This window comes from Urocitellus parryii, unplaced genomic scaffold (assembly GCF_045843805.1).
Source record: "Urocitellus parryii isolate mUroPar1 unplaced genomic scaffold, mUroPar1.hap1 Scaffold_43, whole genome shotgun sequence".
NCBI lineage: Eukaryota > Metazoa > Chordata > Mammalia > Rodentia > Sciuridae > Urocitellus > Urocitellus parryii.
The window spans coordinates 275317-288963 of NW_027553833.1; the positions used below are offsets into that span (position 1 = coordinate 275317).

At 56.8% G+C, this 13647-nt stretch overlaps 1 protein-coding gene across 3 annotated transcripts in view; it reads left to right on the forward strand.

The window, feature by feature from the left end:
• The first annotated feature begins 4896 nt into the window (after positions 1–4896).
• The window catches only part of LOC144252441 (flavin-containing monooxygenase 5-like), a 64299-nt gene continuing 55548 nt past the window's right edge, over positions 4897–13647 (forward strand). For all 3 annotated transcript variants that reach the window (XM_077794761.1, XM_077794762.1, XM_077794760.1), the window contains exons 1-4: positions 4897–4985; positions 8933–9000; positions 9685–9862; positions 11261–11356. In XM_077794761.1, coding sequence (XP_077650887.1) covers positions 9755–9862; positions 11261–11356 — 204 coding nt within the window. In that variant the 5' untranslated portion in view covers positions 4897–4985; positions 8933–9000; positions 9685–9754. The remainder of the gene's footprint in view (positions 4986–8932; positions 9001–9684; positions 9863–11260; positions 11357–13647) is intronic.

Here is a 13647-nt window from a genome sequence, read left to right on the forward strand (position 1 = left end):
GTGGGCGAGCGGCTGAGCGGCGAGAGTCAGGGCCGGAAGCGCGCGGGGCGGGGCCGGAAGCGCCTTCGGCTGCGCGGGAGAGGCGGGGCGCGCGGGCCGAGAACCCTGGCCTCCCCGCAGCGCCATGCGCGGTGGGCGGCCTCTGGGGACCTGAGCGCGGCAGGAGGCTGTTCCTCCTGCGCACCACGGTGCAGCGGCGCGCACGTGTTCCTGAGCCCCGGCGGCCGCGTCTTCTGCGTCGGGGAGTCAGGTGGGCAGGCGGCGGCGGCGCGGCGAGAGTCAGGTGGCGGGCGGCGGCGCGGGGAGAGTCAGGTGGGCGGGGGGCGGGGCCGGAAGCGCGCGGGGCGGGGCCGGAAGCGCCTTCGGCTGTGCGGGAGCGGCGGGGCGCGCGGGCTGAGAACCCCGGCCTCCCCGCAGCGCCATGCGCAGTGGGCGGCCTCTGGGGGACCTGAGCGCGGCAGGAGGCTGTTCCTCCTGCGCACCAAGGTGCAGCGGCGCGCACGTTTTCCTGAGCCCCGGCGGCCGCGTCTTCTGCGTCGGGGAGTCAGGTGGGCAGGCGGCGGCGGCGCGGCGAGAGTCAGGTGGCGGGTGGCGGCGGCGCGGCGAGTCAGGTGGCGGGCGGCGGCGGCGCGGCGAGAGTCAGGTGGCGGGTGGCGGCGGCACGGCGAGAGTCAGGTGGCGGGCGGCGGCGCGGCGAGAGTCAGGTGGGCGGGGGGCGGGGCCGGAAGCGCGCGGGGCGGGGCCGGAAGCGCCTTCGGCTGTGCGGGAGCGGCGGGGCGCGCGGGCTGAGAACCCCGGCCTCCCCGCAGCGCCATGCGCAGTGGGCGGCCTCTGGGGGACCTGAGCGCGGCAGGAGGCTGTTCCTCCTGCGCACCAAGGTGCAGCGGCGCGCACGTTTTCCTGAGGCGCGCACGTTTTCCTGAGCCCCGGCGGCCGCGTCTTCTGCGTCGGGGAGTCAGGTGGGCAGGCGGCGGCGGCGCGGCGAGAGTCAGGTGGCGGGTGGCGGCGGCGCGGCGAGTCAGGTGGCGGGCGGCGGCGGCGCGGCGAGAGTCAGGTGGCGGGTGGCGGCGGCAGGGCGAGAGTCAGGTGGCGGGCGGCGGCGCGGCGAGAGTCAGGTGGGCGGGGGGCGGGGCCGGAAGCGCGCGGGGCGGGGCCGGAAGCGCCTTCGGCTGCGCGGGAGCGGCGGGGCGCGCGGGCTGAGAAACCGGCCTCCCCGCAGAGCCATGCGCGGTGGGCGGCCTCTGGGGGACCTGAGCGCGGCAGGAGGCTGTTCCTCCTGCGCACCTCGGTGCAGCGGCTGCGCGCGTCCCGCTGCTCCTTCACCTTCTGCGGTGCGGCGGCGCGCACGTGTTCCTGAGCCCTGGCGGCCGCGTCTTCTGCGTCGGGGAGTCAGGTGGGCAGGCGGCGGCGCGGCGAGAGTCAGGTGGGCGGGTGGCGGGGCCGGAAGCGCGCGCGGGGCCGGAAGCGCGCGCGGGGCCGGGCTGGAAGCGCCTTCGGCTGCGGGGGAGCGGCGGGGCTTGCGGGCGGGGCCGGAAGCGCCTTGGGCTGCGGCGGGGTGCGAGGGCTGAGAACCCCGGCCTCCCCGCAGAGCCATGCGCGGTGGGCGGCCTCTGGGGGACGTGAGCGCGGCAGGAGGCTGTCCGTCGTGCGCACCGTTGAGCTCCTCGCGCTGCTCCTTCACCTTCTGCGGTGGCTCACACGTGTGCCTGAGCCCTGGCGACCGCGTCTTCTGCGTCGGCGAGAGTCAGGTGGGCGGGTTAGAAGCCAACGTTTTTATTTGAAATCTGAGACATGTTCTACTTTTGAAAGTCTCACCTTTGCTATTGCCATTTATATGTCCTTTAAAACCAGAGCTGCCACACCCTCCAGCCCAGCCAGCTGTTGAGCACACAGGCCTCCCACCAAGCCGCCCTCTGCTCTCCCCCACATCCTCTCTGTGAGCAGGCTGAGTGGTCTTCAGCCACATTATACCCAGGCACTTTAGAAACAGTTTTTTTGAGATGTGATTCACCTCACGTACAACTCGGGAATTGAAAGTGTGCACACGTCATTTCAGAGGTTTTAGGATGTTCTCACTTGTGCAGGAATCACAATCAACTTGATTCTCATCACCCCTGTGCCCATCAGCAGTCACTCCTGTCCTCTGCCTCCCTCCCCAGCCAGGCACCCCCACTTGAGTTCCATTCCTGCTGCTTGCCTGCTGTGCATAGCTCTCACAGCGGAACCGTACCGCACGTAAACTTTCACATTGGGCTTCTTCCACTTCATATAATTTTTTGCCAGCTCATCCATGCTGCATGACATATTCATTCCTCCTTTGTAATAAATACTTTGTGCTGCTGTCTTTAACCTTTTGAAATGATGCCTGGGCCACTGGTTGCATCCAGGGGGCCAGTGCCCAGAGCTGAGGGTGCAACATCTGTCTCCTCAGGCCAGCAAGATAATCCTGGAGATCAAGAAGGCCTTTGAGGAGAGCCTGAGCATGCTGAAGTGGATGGATGAGGACACCCGGAAGTCAGCCAAGGAGAAGGTGAGGCTGCCCGGGAGCTCGGGCACCCAGGCTTCCTGCACCGGGCGAGAGCAGCAGAGAGAGTGCAGGGCTAGGAGAGGCCAGCCTGTCCCCTGGGCACGCATGGATGCTGTCCTGCCTTGTGACCAGTCTAGCAGGCTGGGGGGACAGCCTGAAGCCCAGTGTCACACATCTCTTGGCCGAAGGTGGACAGGCAGGAGAGCACGCGCAAGAGAGGTGGACCAAGCCACTGTGGTGCCCACTCCCTCCACAGCTCCCAGTTCCCCAGTGGTGGGGGACGGAGCCTCAGAACCTCATCACCTGCCAAAGGTTCCAACACTTGAACTTTGGGGACACATTTGGACTATAGCAGCTTCCCTTGGGGAAGCAACATTTAATCAGAAACCCAAAAGATTAACTGGGGGCTGGGGTGGTGGCTCAGCGGTAGAGCACTTGCCTCACCTGTGTCAGGCACTGGGTTCGATCCTCAGCACCACATAAAAGTAAAGAAAAAAAAGATACTGTATCCACCTATAACTAAAAAATAAATATTTTTTTTAAAAAGATAAGTTAGGCAAGGAGGGAATGTTTCCAAAAAGAGATGTGAAAGTCCTAAGTGGGGAGGTGCCTGATCCCCCGCCCCTTGACCTGACCCTGAGCCCAGAGCCCGCAGAGCTGGGGCCAGCTGGCCAGCATCGCGGGTGCTCAGTTCTGTGTCCCTCCCATCTAGGCGGACGCCATCTACAATGTGATAGGCTACCCCAACTTCATTATGGACCCCAAGGAACTGGACAAAGTGTTCAACGACGTGAGTGGTTTACGCCCTGCCATCCCAAGTGCCCACTTGGGGAGGGGCCAAGGTGGGCGGGACACCCAGGGCTTCTGGAGGCAGGGAGGCTGACCTGGCATCATGACAGCCATCAGGGGATTAGCTCAGTGGGAGAACGCTGGCCTCGCATCATGACTCCAACTGGTTCAACCCAAGCACTACATAAAATGGGGGTCAGGGGGGCTGGGGCTGGCTCAGTGGCAGAGTGCTTGCCTCACACACGTGAGGCCTGGGTTCGATCCTCAGAACCACATTAAATAAATAAAAAAATAAAGATATTATGTCCATCTACAACTAAAAAATTTTAAAAAAAAAAAGGTTTTGGGGAAGCAGATCCTAAAAGGTGCAGCACCACCTGACCCTGAGCCCAGAGCCCACAGGGCTGGGGTCAGCTGGCCAGCATCACGGCCCTAAAACACCACGGGGTGGGTAGAAAGTGAAGCCCCTCACACCCCCGCTCCTGCCCCAGAGCGGCCACCTGTCTTCAGGGTTGTACCCCGACCTCCTCAGAGAAAACTCGGACCTCAAATTTTGACCTTGAGATGGGAATGGGAACGAGGAGGCAGCCATCCCAAATGCACGGTGACGCTCCGCTGAGGTGGAGGGGGATTGCTGCCTCCCTGCTTGCTGCCAGAACCTTCGGCACATCACCCCTTTAAGTGGGTTGTGATTTTGCCCCAAATAATAGTTTCCTATCTTCTCATGAGTGAAATTTCTGAAATTCAGGCATTTTTGAAATTATAATAACCTCTCATCATGGTTCTATTTAAAACCTAAGACTATTAAAATTACTTCTGAGAATAGGAGACTCATTCCGCAGCCATGTTTCTTAAGAATAATTTCAGACACCCCAGGGTCATCATGATGCGAGACCCAGAGTCTCCTGGAGATAGCTCAGGAAGGGCCCACAGGACAGGGACCTGCCCCTAAGGGCCCAGTGTTTTATAGCAGCCCTTGGGTACACCGTAAAGATCTGGAGTGGACCTGGGGGAGGGCTTTGCACCTGTCAGGAGCTGAGAGGCCTTGCCCAGGGGTGGGGGTGTGATAACACCTGTCCCCTGACATTTCAGAGCTAGACTCCAGCATGGTTCATTAAATCTGTGCTGTCCAATTTGTTAGCTACCAGCCATGGGGGGCTATTTAATTCATCAAAACTTAAGTTAATTAAAATTTAATTACACTAGCACATTTGAGATGCTCGGTAGCCACCTGTCACCAGAGTCTACCATATTGGCCAGTGTGGGTATAGAACACAGGGAGAACACACCCATCGTCACAGTCCTGCAGGACAGTGATGGAGATACTTCTTGCCCAAGGGAACCACTGCTGGGGCATCCTGCAGCACTGTGACACTGTCAGGCGCCTGAAGGAGACAGTTGTTGCTGGGCCCAGCAGGTTAGAGGCCTCCGGAGGGGTGGAGCCTGCAGCTCCAGCCCACACTCTGGCCCTGGTCCTGCCGACCCATCCCTTCACCTCAAGGGGTCTGAGTTTCTGAGTTTCCTCTGGGCGTGCTCTCATCCTGTGTCTCTGCTTCTTTCTTCAATACACGGCAGTTCCAGACCTCTACTTCGAGAACGCCATGCGATTTTTCAACTTCTCATGGAGGGTCACCGCTGACCAGCTCAGGAAAGCCCCCAACAGAGACGAGTGAGTCCCCCAGGCCCGGCCAGGAAGGCCTTGGTTCCCCACCATGGGGATGCACCCCACTGAGCTTGCCTTCCCCACCCACTGTCAGGTGCCAGGTGTGACTGTCACATTGGCCCTCTTTTCAAATTAAGAAATCAAAAGCCACTGGGTGCGGTGGCACATGTCTGTAATCCCAGCAGCTCAAGAGGCTGAGGCAAGGGGATCGCAAGTTCAAAGCCAGCCTCAGCAACGGCGAGGCGCTAAGCAACTCAGTGAGACCCTGTTTCTAAATAAAATACAAAAGAGGACTGGGGATGTGGCCCAGTGGTCGAGTGCCCCTGAGTTCAATCCCCAGAACCCTCTGCAAAAAAAGCCAGAGTAGAGCCCATCCTGGCCCCAGTCTGTGTGCCGCAGTGCCCAGCCTGTTGGCAGAGTGAACCTGGCCTCTGAGGCCGAGGAGGCCTGGCGCCACATCCCAGCTTCATGGCCTTCGCATTCAGAGCCTTCATTTCATTATCTTCGAAGTAGAAGGGAAGGGAACTGGTTCTGGGGTCATTGAAGCAATCCAGTGTGGGAACTGGGGAGAGCCAGGCCCTGAGAGGAGGCCCTCCGCATGGGTGAATGTCCCATAACTCCTCACAAACAGGAGCGGTGGTTTCTCCCACTGTCTCCCTGAGAGCTGGGGAAGGTTCTAGATGGGCGCTGATAACCAAGCACATGAAAACACTGCAAATCCCACTGTGCATCAGTGTCCCTTAGGGAGCAGTTTCAAAGATATTTCCCTAGGATGAGGGTGTAGCTCAGTGGTAGAGTACAGCCTAGTACTTGAGACCCTGGGTTCCCTCCCCAGCACTGCCAAAAATGTGGGTGAGGGTGTGGGGGTTGCCTCCTGAAGTTTTTTTTTGTTGTTGTTGTTATGGTGGTGTTTGGTTGTGGGGGCTTTTGCAGCGGGGGTAGGGAGTTCCTGGGGATTGAACCCAGGAGTGCTTTATCACTGGGCTAAATTCCCAGCCTTTTTTTATTTTTTATCTTAAGACAGGGTTTGACTAAGTTGCTGAGAGCCTCACTAGGTTGCTGAAGCTGGCCTTGAACATGTGATCCTCCTGCCTCTACCTCCCAAATTGCTGGGATTACAGTTGGGCACCACTGCACCTGGCCATAGCCTAACTTCTACCCCAGATCTTAAGTCAGAATAATCTGGAGAAAGACCCTTCTTTTTAAAATGGTCTCCCCAGGAAATTTAGATGTAGTCAGCCCAGTACTAGTCCCTCCACTCCTGAAACAGGATAAATCTTACCAAAAGTCAGAACGAGTCCTCTTTGCCTCTGGCGCCCTCTTGTGGGCAATGGAGGTTCAAACATCCTTTTCCTCCAAGTTTTCCATTGTCAACCAGGGTCCCCCTAATAAACAAGAAGGTAGGTGGGCCTTCACCTTCAGAATATGGCACAGACACTACTGCCAATTTACCTGGCTTTTTAAATTTTAGATTAAAATTTTTCACTTAAACTTGTCTTCTAGCCAGACACAGCAGTATTCATCTACAACCCAAGCTATGCAGGTGGCTGAGGCAGAAGGAGCCAAAGTTCAAGGCCAACCTAGGCAATTTAGCAAAGTAAAAAATAAGGGCAAGGGATGAAGCCCAGTGATAGAGCACCCCTGGGTTCAGTCCCCAAGGAAGGAAAGATTAATGCAGTGTGGAAAATCTGAACCAGTCGTGGTGGTGCACACCTGTAATCCCAGTGGCTCAGGAGGCATGGGCAGAAGTTCAAAGCCAGCCTCAGCAAAAGTGAGGTACTAAGCAACTCAGTGAGACCCTGTCTCTAAATACAATACAATATAGAGCTGGGCTGGGGCTCAGTGGTCATGTGCCCTGAGTTCAATCCCCATTAGCCTCCTTGCGCCCCCCAAAAAATACAATATGAAAAATCTGAAAACTTATCCATGAACTTTTCATACCCTGTACACTAAAATCATTGATCTGTCTTGCACTTTTTGGATTTTTTACATAATCATGGCCTCATGCATTGGTCCTTTGGAAAATAGCGTTTTGCCAGGCATGGTAGCACATGCCTGCAATCACAGCAGCTAAGGAGGCTGAGTCAGAGGGATCATGAGTCCAAAGCCAGCCTCAGCAACTTAGCAAGGCCCTAAGCAACTCAGCAAGACCCTGTCTCTAAATACTATATTAAAAAGGGCTGAGGATGTGGCTCAGTGGTTACACACCCTGGGTTCAGTCCCCAGTATGAAAAAAAAAAAACAGAAAAGAAAAAAAATTGTGGTTCCACTAAGATTTACAGATTTTCCACTTTCATATACTGCAGCCAAAAAAATTTTTTTTTCACATTAGTTAACATCATAGTTGACCTCCTGAGAAAAGTCTTAAAGTACTATCAAATTCATGATGGTCAATACAAGTTTTCCAAAATTTTAATTTTTCTTTAAAACTTTAGTTTTTTTTGAAACCTCACATTTTTATCATTGGTAATAAATGACAAAATGTGAATTATTTACCCTGAGGTGCTAAGCTTCCCTTTTCATTTTCAAGAACATGTCTGCCTAGTTGCCCAAGTCCAAAATTCCATGGCTGGTCAGTCATCCGAAGAGGATGAGAGAGGCCTGAAGCACCACGTGGGTATTTCCCCATTGGTCACACGGGATATTAAAGACTGGTACTTGGGGGCCGAGATTTAATGGAATTAATAGTTAGGCTACTTTTTCCTGGGTGTTGTCAATGAAAATGACTGGCTGGTTTGTTTTGGTTGGAGCACCTTCTGGGGAAGGAGAGGTGGCTGCTAGGACTTGCCTGGCTCCCTGCCCAGGCGGCAGCAGTGTCATCCACGGTTGCTTTTGTACCTTGATGCACATCTCAACAAGTGGCAGAGGCAAAGTGTCTCAATGTTATAATGAAGATAGTTTTGACATCATAAACCAGAGGATCTTGGGGACTGTCCACAGACCACACCTTAGAACAGTTTCTAGACACATTTCAAGCCTCAAAAATAACCTCAATTCAATATCTGATGGTCCCTCTTGCTGTCTGTGAGTGCCTTGGTGTGGCACCCTCTGAGGTGACATCTCTGATTTATAGACATTCAGGTGTTTTCTAGTTTCCCCCTCAGAAACAGTGCTGCCCGATGTCCTTGTGCTGACTTGGGCCCGGGTCAAGGAGAACCCACTGGAGTTCCACTCCGCCCACCGCCTGGGCTCTCTTGCACCTGTTGCTTGCAGGTGGAGCATGACCCCGCCCATGGTGAATGCTTACTACTCGCCCACCAAGAATGAGATCGTGTTTCTGGCTGGGATCCTGCAGGCACCCTTCTACACCCGCTCCTCGCCCAAGTAGGCCATCTCTGGTGCTGGTGCCCCGATGGGTCCCCTGCCCCTCAGCCAGCCCTGTGTCTGCAGCTGACCCTGACAGCCATCTTACTGAGCCATCTGCGCCCCGGTGGCCAGGTGGCCTAGGATTGCAGCGTCGTGGGTGCAGAGGGCAGCAGCCCCTGTCTCCTGCCTTCCCTCCAGGGGTCTCTGGGGCCGAAAGCTCCTGCAACCGGGGAACGTGGCACAGTTGTGCAGTCAAGAGCCCCATGTGGGAAATACTGCTGTGCCGGTGGCTTAGAGCAGTCACAGCCAGGGAGTTGGTGGGTGAGGGCAGTGTACTAGAAGCTGGACTCCTGGGATGACCGTGTGGAGCTTGGGAAGAGGTGCTGGCCCATTCCCAGGCTCCGTTTGCTTTAAAGCTTAACTGCTAGTCTGTGGGAGGGGACAGTGATCCTCTAGAGTGTCCAGCACGAGCATGTCACCCACAGGGCACAGCTGGCTCCCTTAGACTGCCCAGCCTCCCACTGTCTCTAGGGCTGTGTCCCACAAAGCCCCGAGAGACTCTGCTAAATCTCAGGCCCAAGAAGTGAGGGCCACATGACAGGGTAGGAGCCAGAGGCCTTGCTCTCACTTTGCGTTTCTCCCTCCAGGGCCTTAAACTTTGGTGGCATTGGTGTCGTCGTGGGCCATGAGCTGACTCACGCTTTTGATGATCAAGGTACAGGTTCCTTGGGGTCCCTCCAGACAGAGCCCATCAGCTTCTTAGCCCCGTTGCCTCTGCTCCCTGGGACTTACCTTTGGAGAGAAGGACCAGAGTCTAAACCCTGGCTCAGCTGCTTGCCAAATGCTCACAACTCGGCAAGTTACGTCATTCCCCAAGCCTCCTTATCTGCAAAATGGGTGCAACAGATCCAGGTGGGGGTGGAGAGGATCGTGTGAAGACTATAGCTAGCACCTTCTAGAGGGTGCTGGGTGCTCGGTGCTCAGTGGGAATCAGAGACGTGGAAGTCACACCCTCCTCAGCAGCTAATGTCCAGGGTCTTCCTCAACTGCCCCCTGCTTGGGGACAAGAAGGAAGTGGCAGAGACCCTGGAGACCAGGCCTGGCATGTGCTCCTGATTCTGTCAACTCCACTGGCCCCTTGCTGGCCTCCATTCCTTGGGATCCGAGGCCCTTGGCCAGTGGAGATCCACCCCACGCCTCGAGCCTTTGTACAGCCGCTCAGCCGCCTGCCTGGCCACTTTCCCCCACCCTCTCCCACTCGGTCTGGCCCTCTGATGGGCATCCTGTCCCTGTGCAGGCTGGAGGGTGGGGGTCAGACAGAGGAACCCACTTGTCACTGGGAGAGAAGAGCGATAGCAGGGACAGGTCCCACGGTGCCACTCCTGCGCTCCGACCACAGGGCGGGAGTATGACAAGGACAGGAACCTCCAGCCCTGGTGGAAGAACTCCTCAAGCAGCAGAGGGAGTCCATGGTGGAGCAGTATAGCAGCTACAGCGTGAATGGGGAGCCCGTGAACGGCCGCCACACCCTTGGGGAGAACATCGCAGACAATGGGGGCCTCAAGGCGACCTATCGGGTGGGTCTGCTCCCCCTGTGCACCTGTCCAGGTCCACATCTGTCCAGATGCCTCATCAGTAGGTCAGCGTAGAGACGCCTGGCAAACTGCAGGAGTGCTGTGCCTCAGTTTCCTCATCTGTCGGTGGGGGTGGGGAGGATATGAGCACTGACTGTGGATGCAGAGCCTGAGCCGGGTGCCCAAGGCCCTGTGCTCAGAGACCACCTGCCTGAGAGACCCGGGAGAGAGCCAGGGTGGGGTCCACCTGCAGAGCCGGCCCCTTCTTACCTTTGAGGGGGAACCCACTGCCAGGTAGGGCAGCAGGGCCCAGGAGGACACTGAGCACAGAGCCAGTTCTGGGTTCTGATCCTAGTCTAGAGTAAGTGGCTACCATCTGAGCTCATTGGCTTGGCTCTGAGCCCCTGACCTACACCCTCAGGTGGCCAGAGGTGAAAGCAAGTGACTCAGACACAGGTCCCGGCCCGAGAGGCAGCCTGGCAACTCACCAAGGAAAAAGGGCCAGGGGCAGGGGGTGGTGGAAGGAGTGGGAAGCAAGGGCCTCTGTCACTGAGAAAGGAGCTTGGTTCTATTCTGGTGACAGTGGGAGCCACTACAGGGTCAAACAGGAGACATTATCTAAATCCTTCTTTAAGGCAGGTCTGCAAGCCCACAGCCCGTGGGCAAATCCAGCCCCAGCCTGTCCCTGTAGGTTTGGGGGACCTGGCCACACTGTGTCCACAGGTTGCCTGTGGCTACTTTTGCACTCTGAATACAGAGGAGGATAGTTCAACAGGGACCGGTAGCCCCAAAGCTGGAACATCTACTCCGGCCCTCACAGAGGAGGTCTGCCAACACCCGCCCTAGACAGTTTGCCACATGAGGAGGGGACCAGGCTTGTGTCCTCTGTTCCTCTGAGTCAGGGCGACCCGTTGGAAGCTGTTGTGTGGTTACCCAGGCAAGAGGCCGTGTGGAACAGAGGGAAGGGTGAGGAGGGTCAGATTTGGGGTGTTTGGCTTGGCTGGAAGAGTTGGGGGGCACTCTGGGATTTGAGCCTGAGTAACTAGGAAGGTGGTGGTGCCATCGTATGGTGGCAGGTTTGGTGAGGGTACGTGTGTGTGTGACTTATTCCTCTGTGCCATGCTGAGTTGGATGTGACCTTGGGTGTCCAGCTAAGGCAGTTGAATATCCAGATCAGGGAAGAGGCTGGCGCCAAAGTGCACATTGGAGAGCCATTGGCATTGTATGGCGTTTTAGGCCTTGGGGTTGATTGCACTCCCCTTTAGGGAGGGAGCAGAGAAAGAAGAGGGATCCTCCAGGCTGAGCCGAGGCCCAGACCCCAGAAACCAGCCCCGGCCTGCACACTAGCACCTCGCCCCTATGTCTTGGCTGCCCTCAACCTCTGGCCTTCTCTCCTCCCAGGCTTACCAGAACTGGGTAAAGAAGAATGGGGAGGAGCAGACCTTGCCCACGCTGGGTCTCACCAATGACCAGCTCTTCTTCCTGGGGTTTGCACAGGTGAGTTCTTTAGGGGAACAGGTACAGGTCCCCTCCGATCACCAGCTCCCTAACTCATCAGACCATCTTCAGGTCATTACCCTGTGAGGAGGTGAGCTTCCTGTCATTAGAGAGATTCAAGAAAGGGCCAAGAAAGAATACTAGTATCCTGTATGTGGTGGAGTAGGCCCCTCCTGGTTCTGGGGTTCTAGAAACTTCTTAACATAGCCAGACATGGTAATGCACGCCTGTAATCCCAGCTCCTTGGGAAGCTGAGACAGGAGGATCACAAGTTCGAGGTCAGCCTCAGCAACTTAGCAAGACCCTGTCTCAAAATAGAAAATGAAAAGGGTTGGGATGTAGCTCAGTGAGAGAGCAGCCCTGGGTTCAGTCCCCAGAACCGGGGGAGAAAGAAATCAAGACCCACCAGGTCGGCACTTGAGTTGGCCTTCAGTTGATTCCCAGAGCTGCTTCACGAGAGAGTGTCCTGCCCAGTAAAGATGAGATCTGGACTAAATCCAAGATTTGTAAAGTAGAGTTTGGGCAGAATCCCAGCCTGGTACGTTGGCATCAGACAGAGACCCGGCTCTGGCTGAAGAGACACAGCTCGGTGACACCTGCGTCAGAGAGGTGCACAGGCGCACACCAGCCTCCCCTCCGACCCACCCACGGGCCTTCCTGACTCCTTGGGGTGTGAGCACCAGGCGAGGGCTCATTCTACCCCTGCACAGTGACCCCAGCTTCTCCCCCTTGTTCCCTCAAAGGTCTGGTACTCTGTCCGTATGCCCGAGAGCTCCCACAAAGGCCTCATCACCGACCCCCACAGCCCCTCCCGCTTCAGGGTCATCGGCTCCCTCTCCAATTCCAAAGAGTTCTCAGAACACTTCCACTGCCCCCTTGGGTCACCCATGAACCCTCGTCACAAATGTGAAATCTGGTAAAGGGCAGAGCACAGAGAGCCAAGACGGAGGAGAGGAAGGGGCTGAGGACGAGCCCCGAGGGGAGGCTGCCGAGTCCGCCCCTCCTTCCAGCCCCTTGGCCGCCCAGGGCCCCTTCCCCGAACTGGAGGGTTTGCAGCCGGCACTGGGCCAGGTGGGGGTCCTCCACATACCCGAGTTGCTCCCCTGTGCAGACCGGCATCCCAGCGTGCACCAGCTCCAGCGGGCATTCGGGTATCAGGCTGGTGGCTCACCAGGCCTGGGCCCCACAGCGACAAGGGCCGGGGGACACAGCCCCCTCGCCCACATCCAGCACCACATAGACCACAATTACCACCGTGTCAAATGCTTTAAGATATATTTTGGGGGGAAACTATTTTTTAAACATTGTGGAATACACTGGAAATCTTCAGGGAAAAATGCATTTAAAACACTTTTTTTTTTGTGGGAAGGATTGTTATATTTATTATGTTTTCTTCTTTTTTCCTAAATAACATGTGGACAAGGAAACCCCACTGATTTACCCCCTCACTGCAAGGCTGGGCTGAGGCAGGGACACACACACACCTGCGCCAGGCCACTAAGCAAATCCTCTGACTGTGGTGACTACTGCATGGCCACCCACAGACAGGAAATGTGGGAGCCAGGCAGAGGCCCAGTTCATGGCCTGCTGCTCTCAGCTTGCTGCCCCTGCCCCCAGAGTTCAACCATGGAAACCCCAGCAAGGAAGATCTCATCCCCACAGTCACAGCAGAGGACTGATGGCTATGGCAGATGAAGCCAGGTCAGGGTCCCCAGCATATTCTGAGGGCACCCAAGCGCCCTGGATCTGGAGCACAGGGCCCTCCAGCACCAGATACATGCAGCTGCCCGTAGACCTTCTCTTTTGGCCCTTCCTCTTCGGGTCACCCCGCGGGACCTGTTGCTTCTCTGTAGCAACTCCCCACCCCAGCCATTCTGGGCTCTGCCTTGCAGGATCTCTCTCCCCCAAGGGAAGGAAGAAAGAGACTGTCGTTCTTCTTGTCTGCAGAAGGGTCCAGATCCTCCCCTGAGCTCCGTCCTCAGCCCCCAGCCTGGTCAGCTTCCAGACCAGTTCTCTAGTGCCTTATCTGAGGCTGCAGCCTGGGCCGTGCTGAGGAGATGACCCCTGCCCCAGTGGCCCAAGGCCATACTCCCACTCCTGATGCTCACAGGGCCATGTCTCAGCCCCCAGGAGCTCTGGCCTGCAGGGCTGTGCTCTGGGTAGTAGAAGGTAGATGCTGCTGCCCTCGCCCTGGGCTCCAGCCATCAAGGCCCACTGGTTTAGATCAGGACGTCCCCTGCAGCTGGACAGGCTCCCCTCCTTAGACAGGAGGCTAAGGGAAGGGTTCCTCA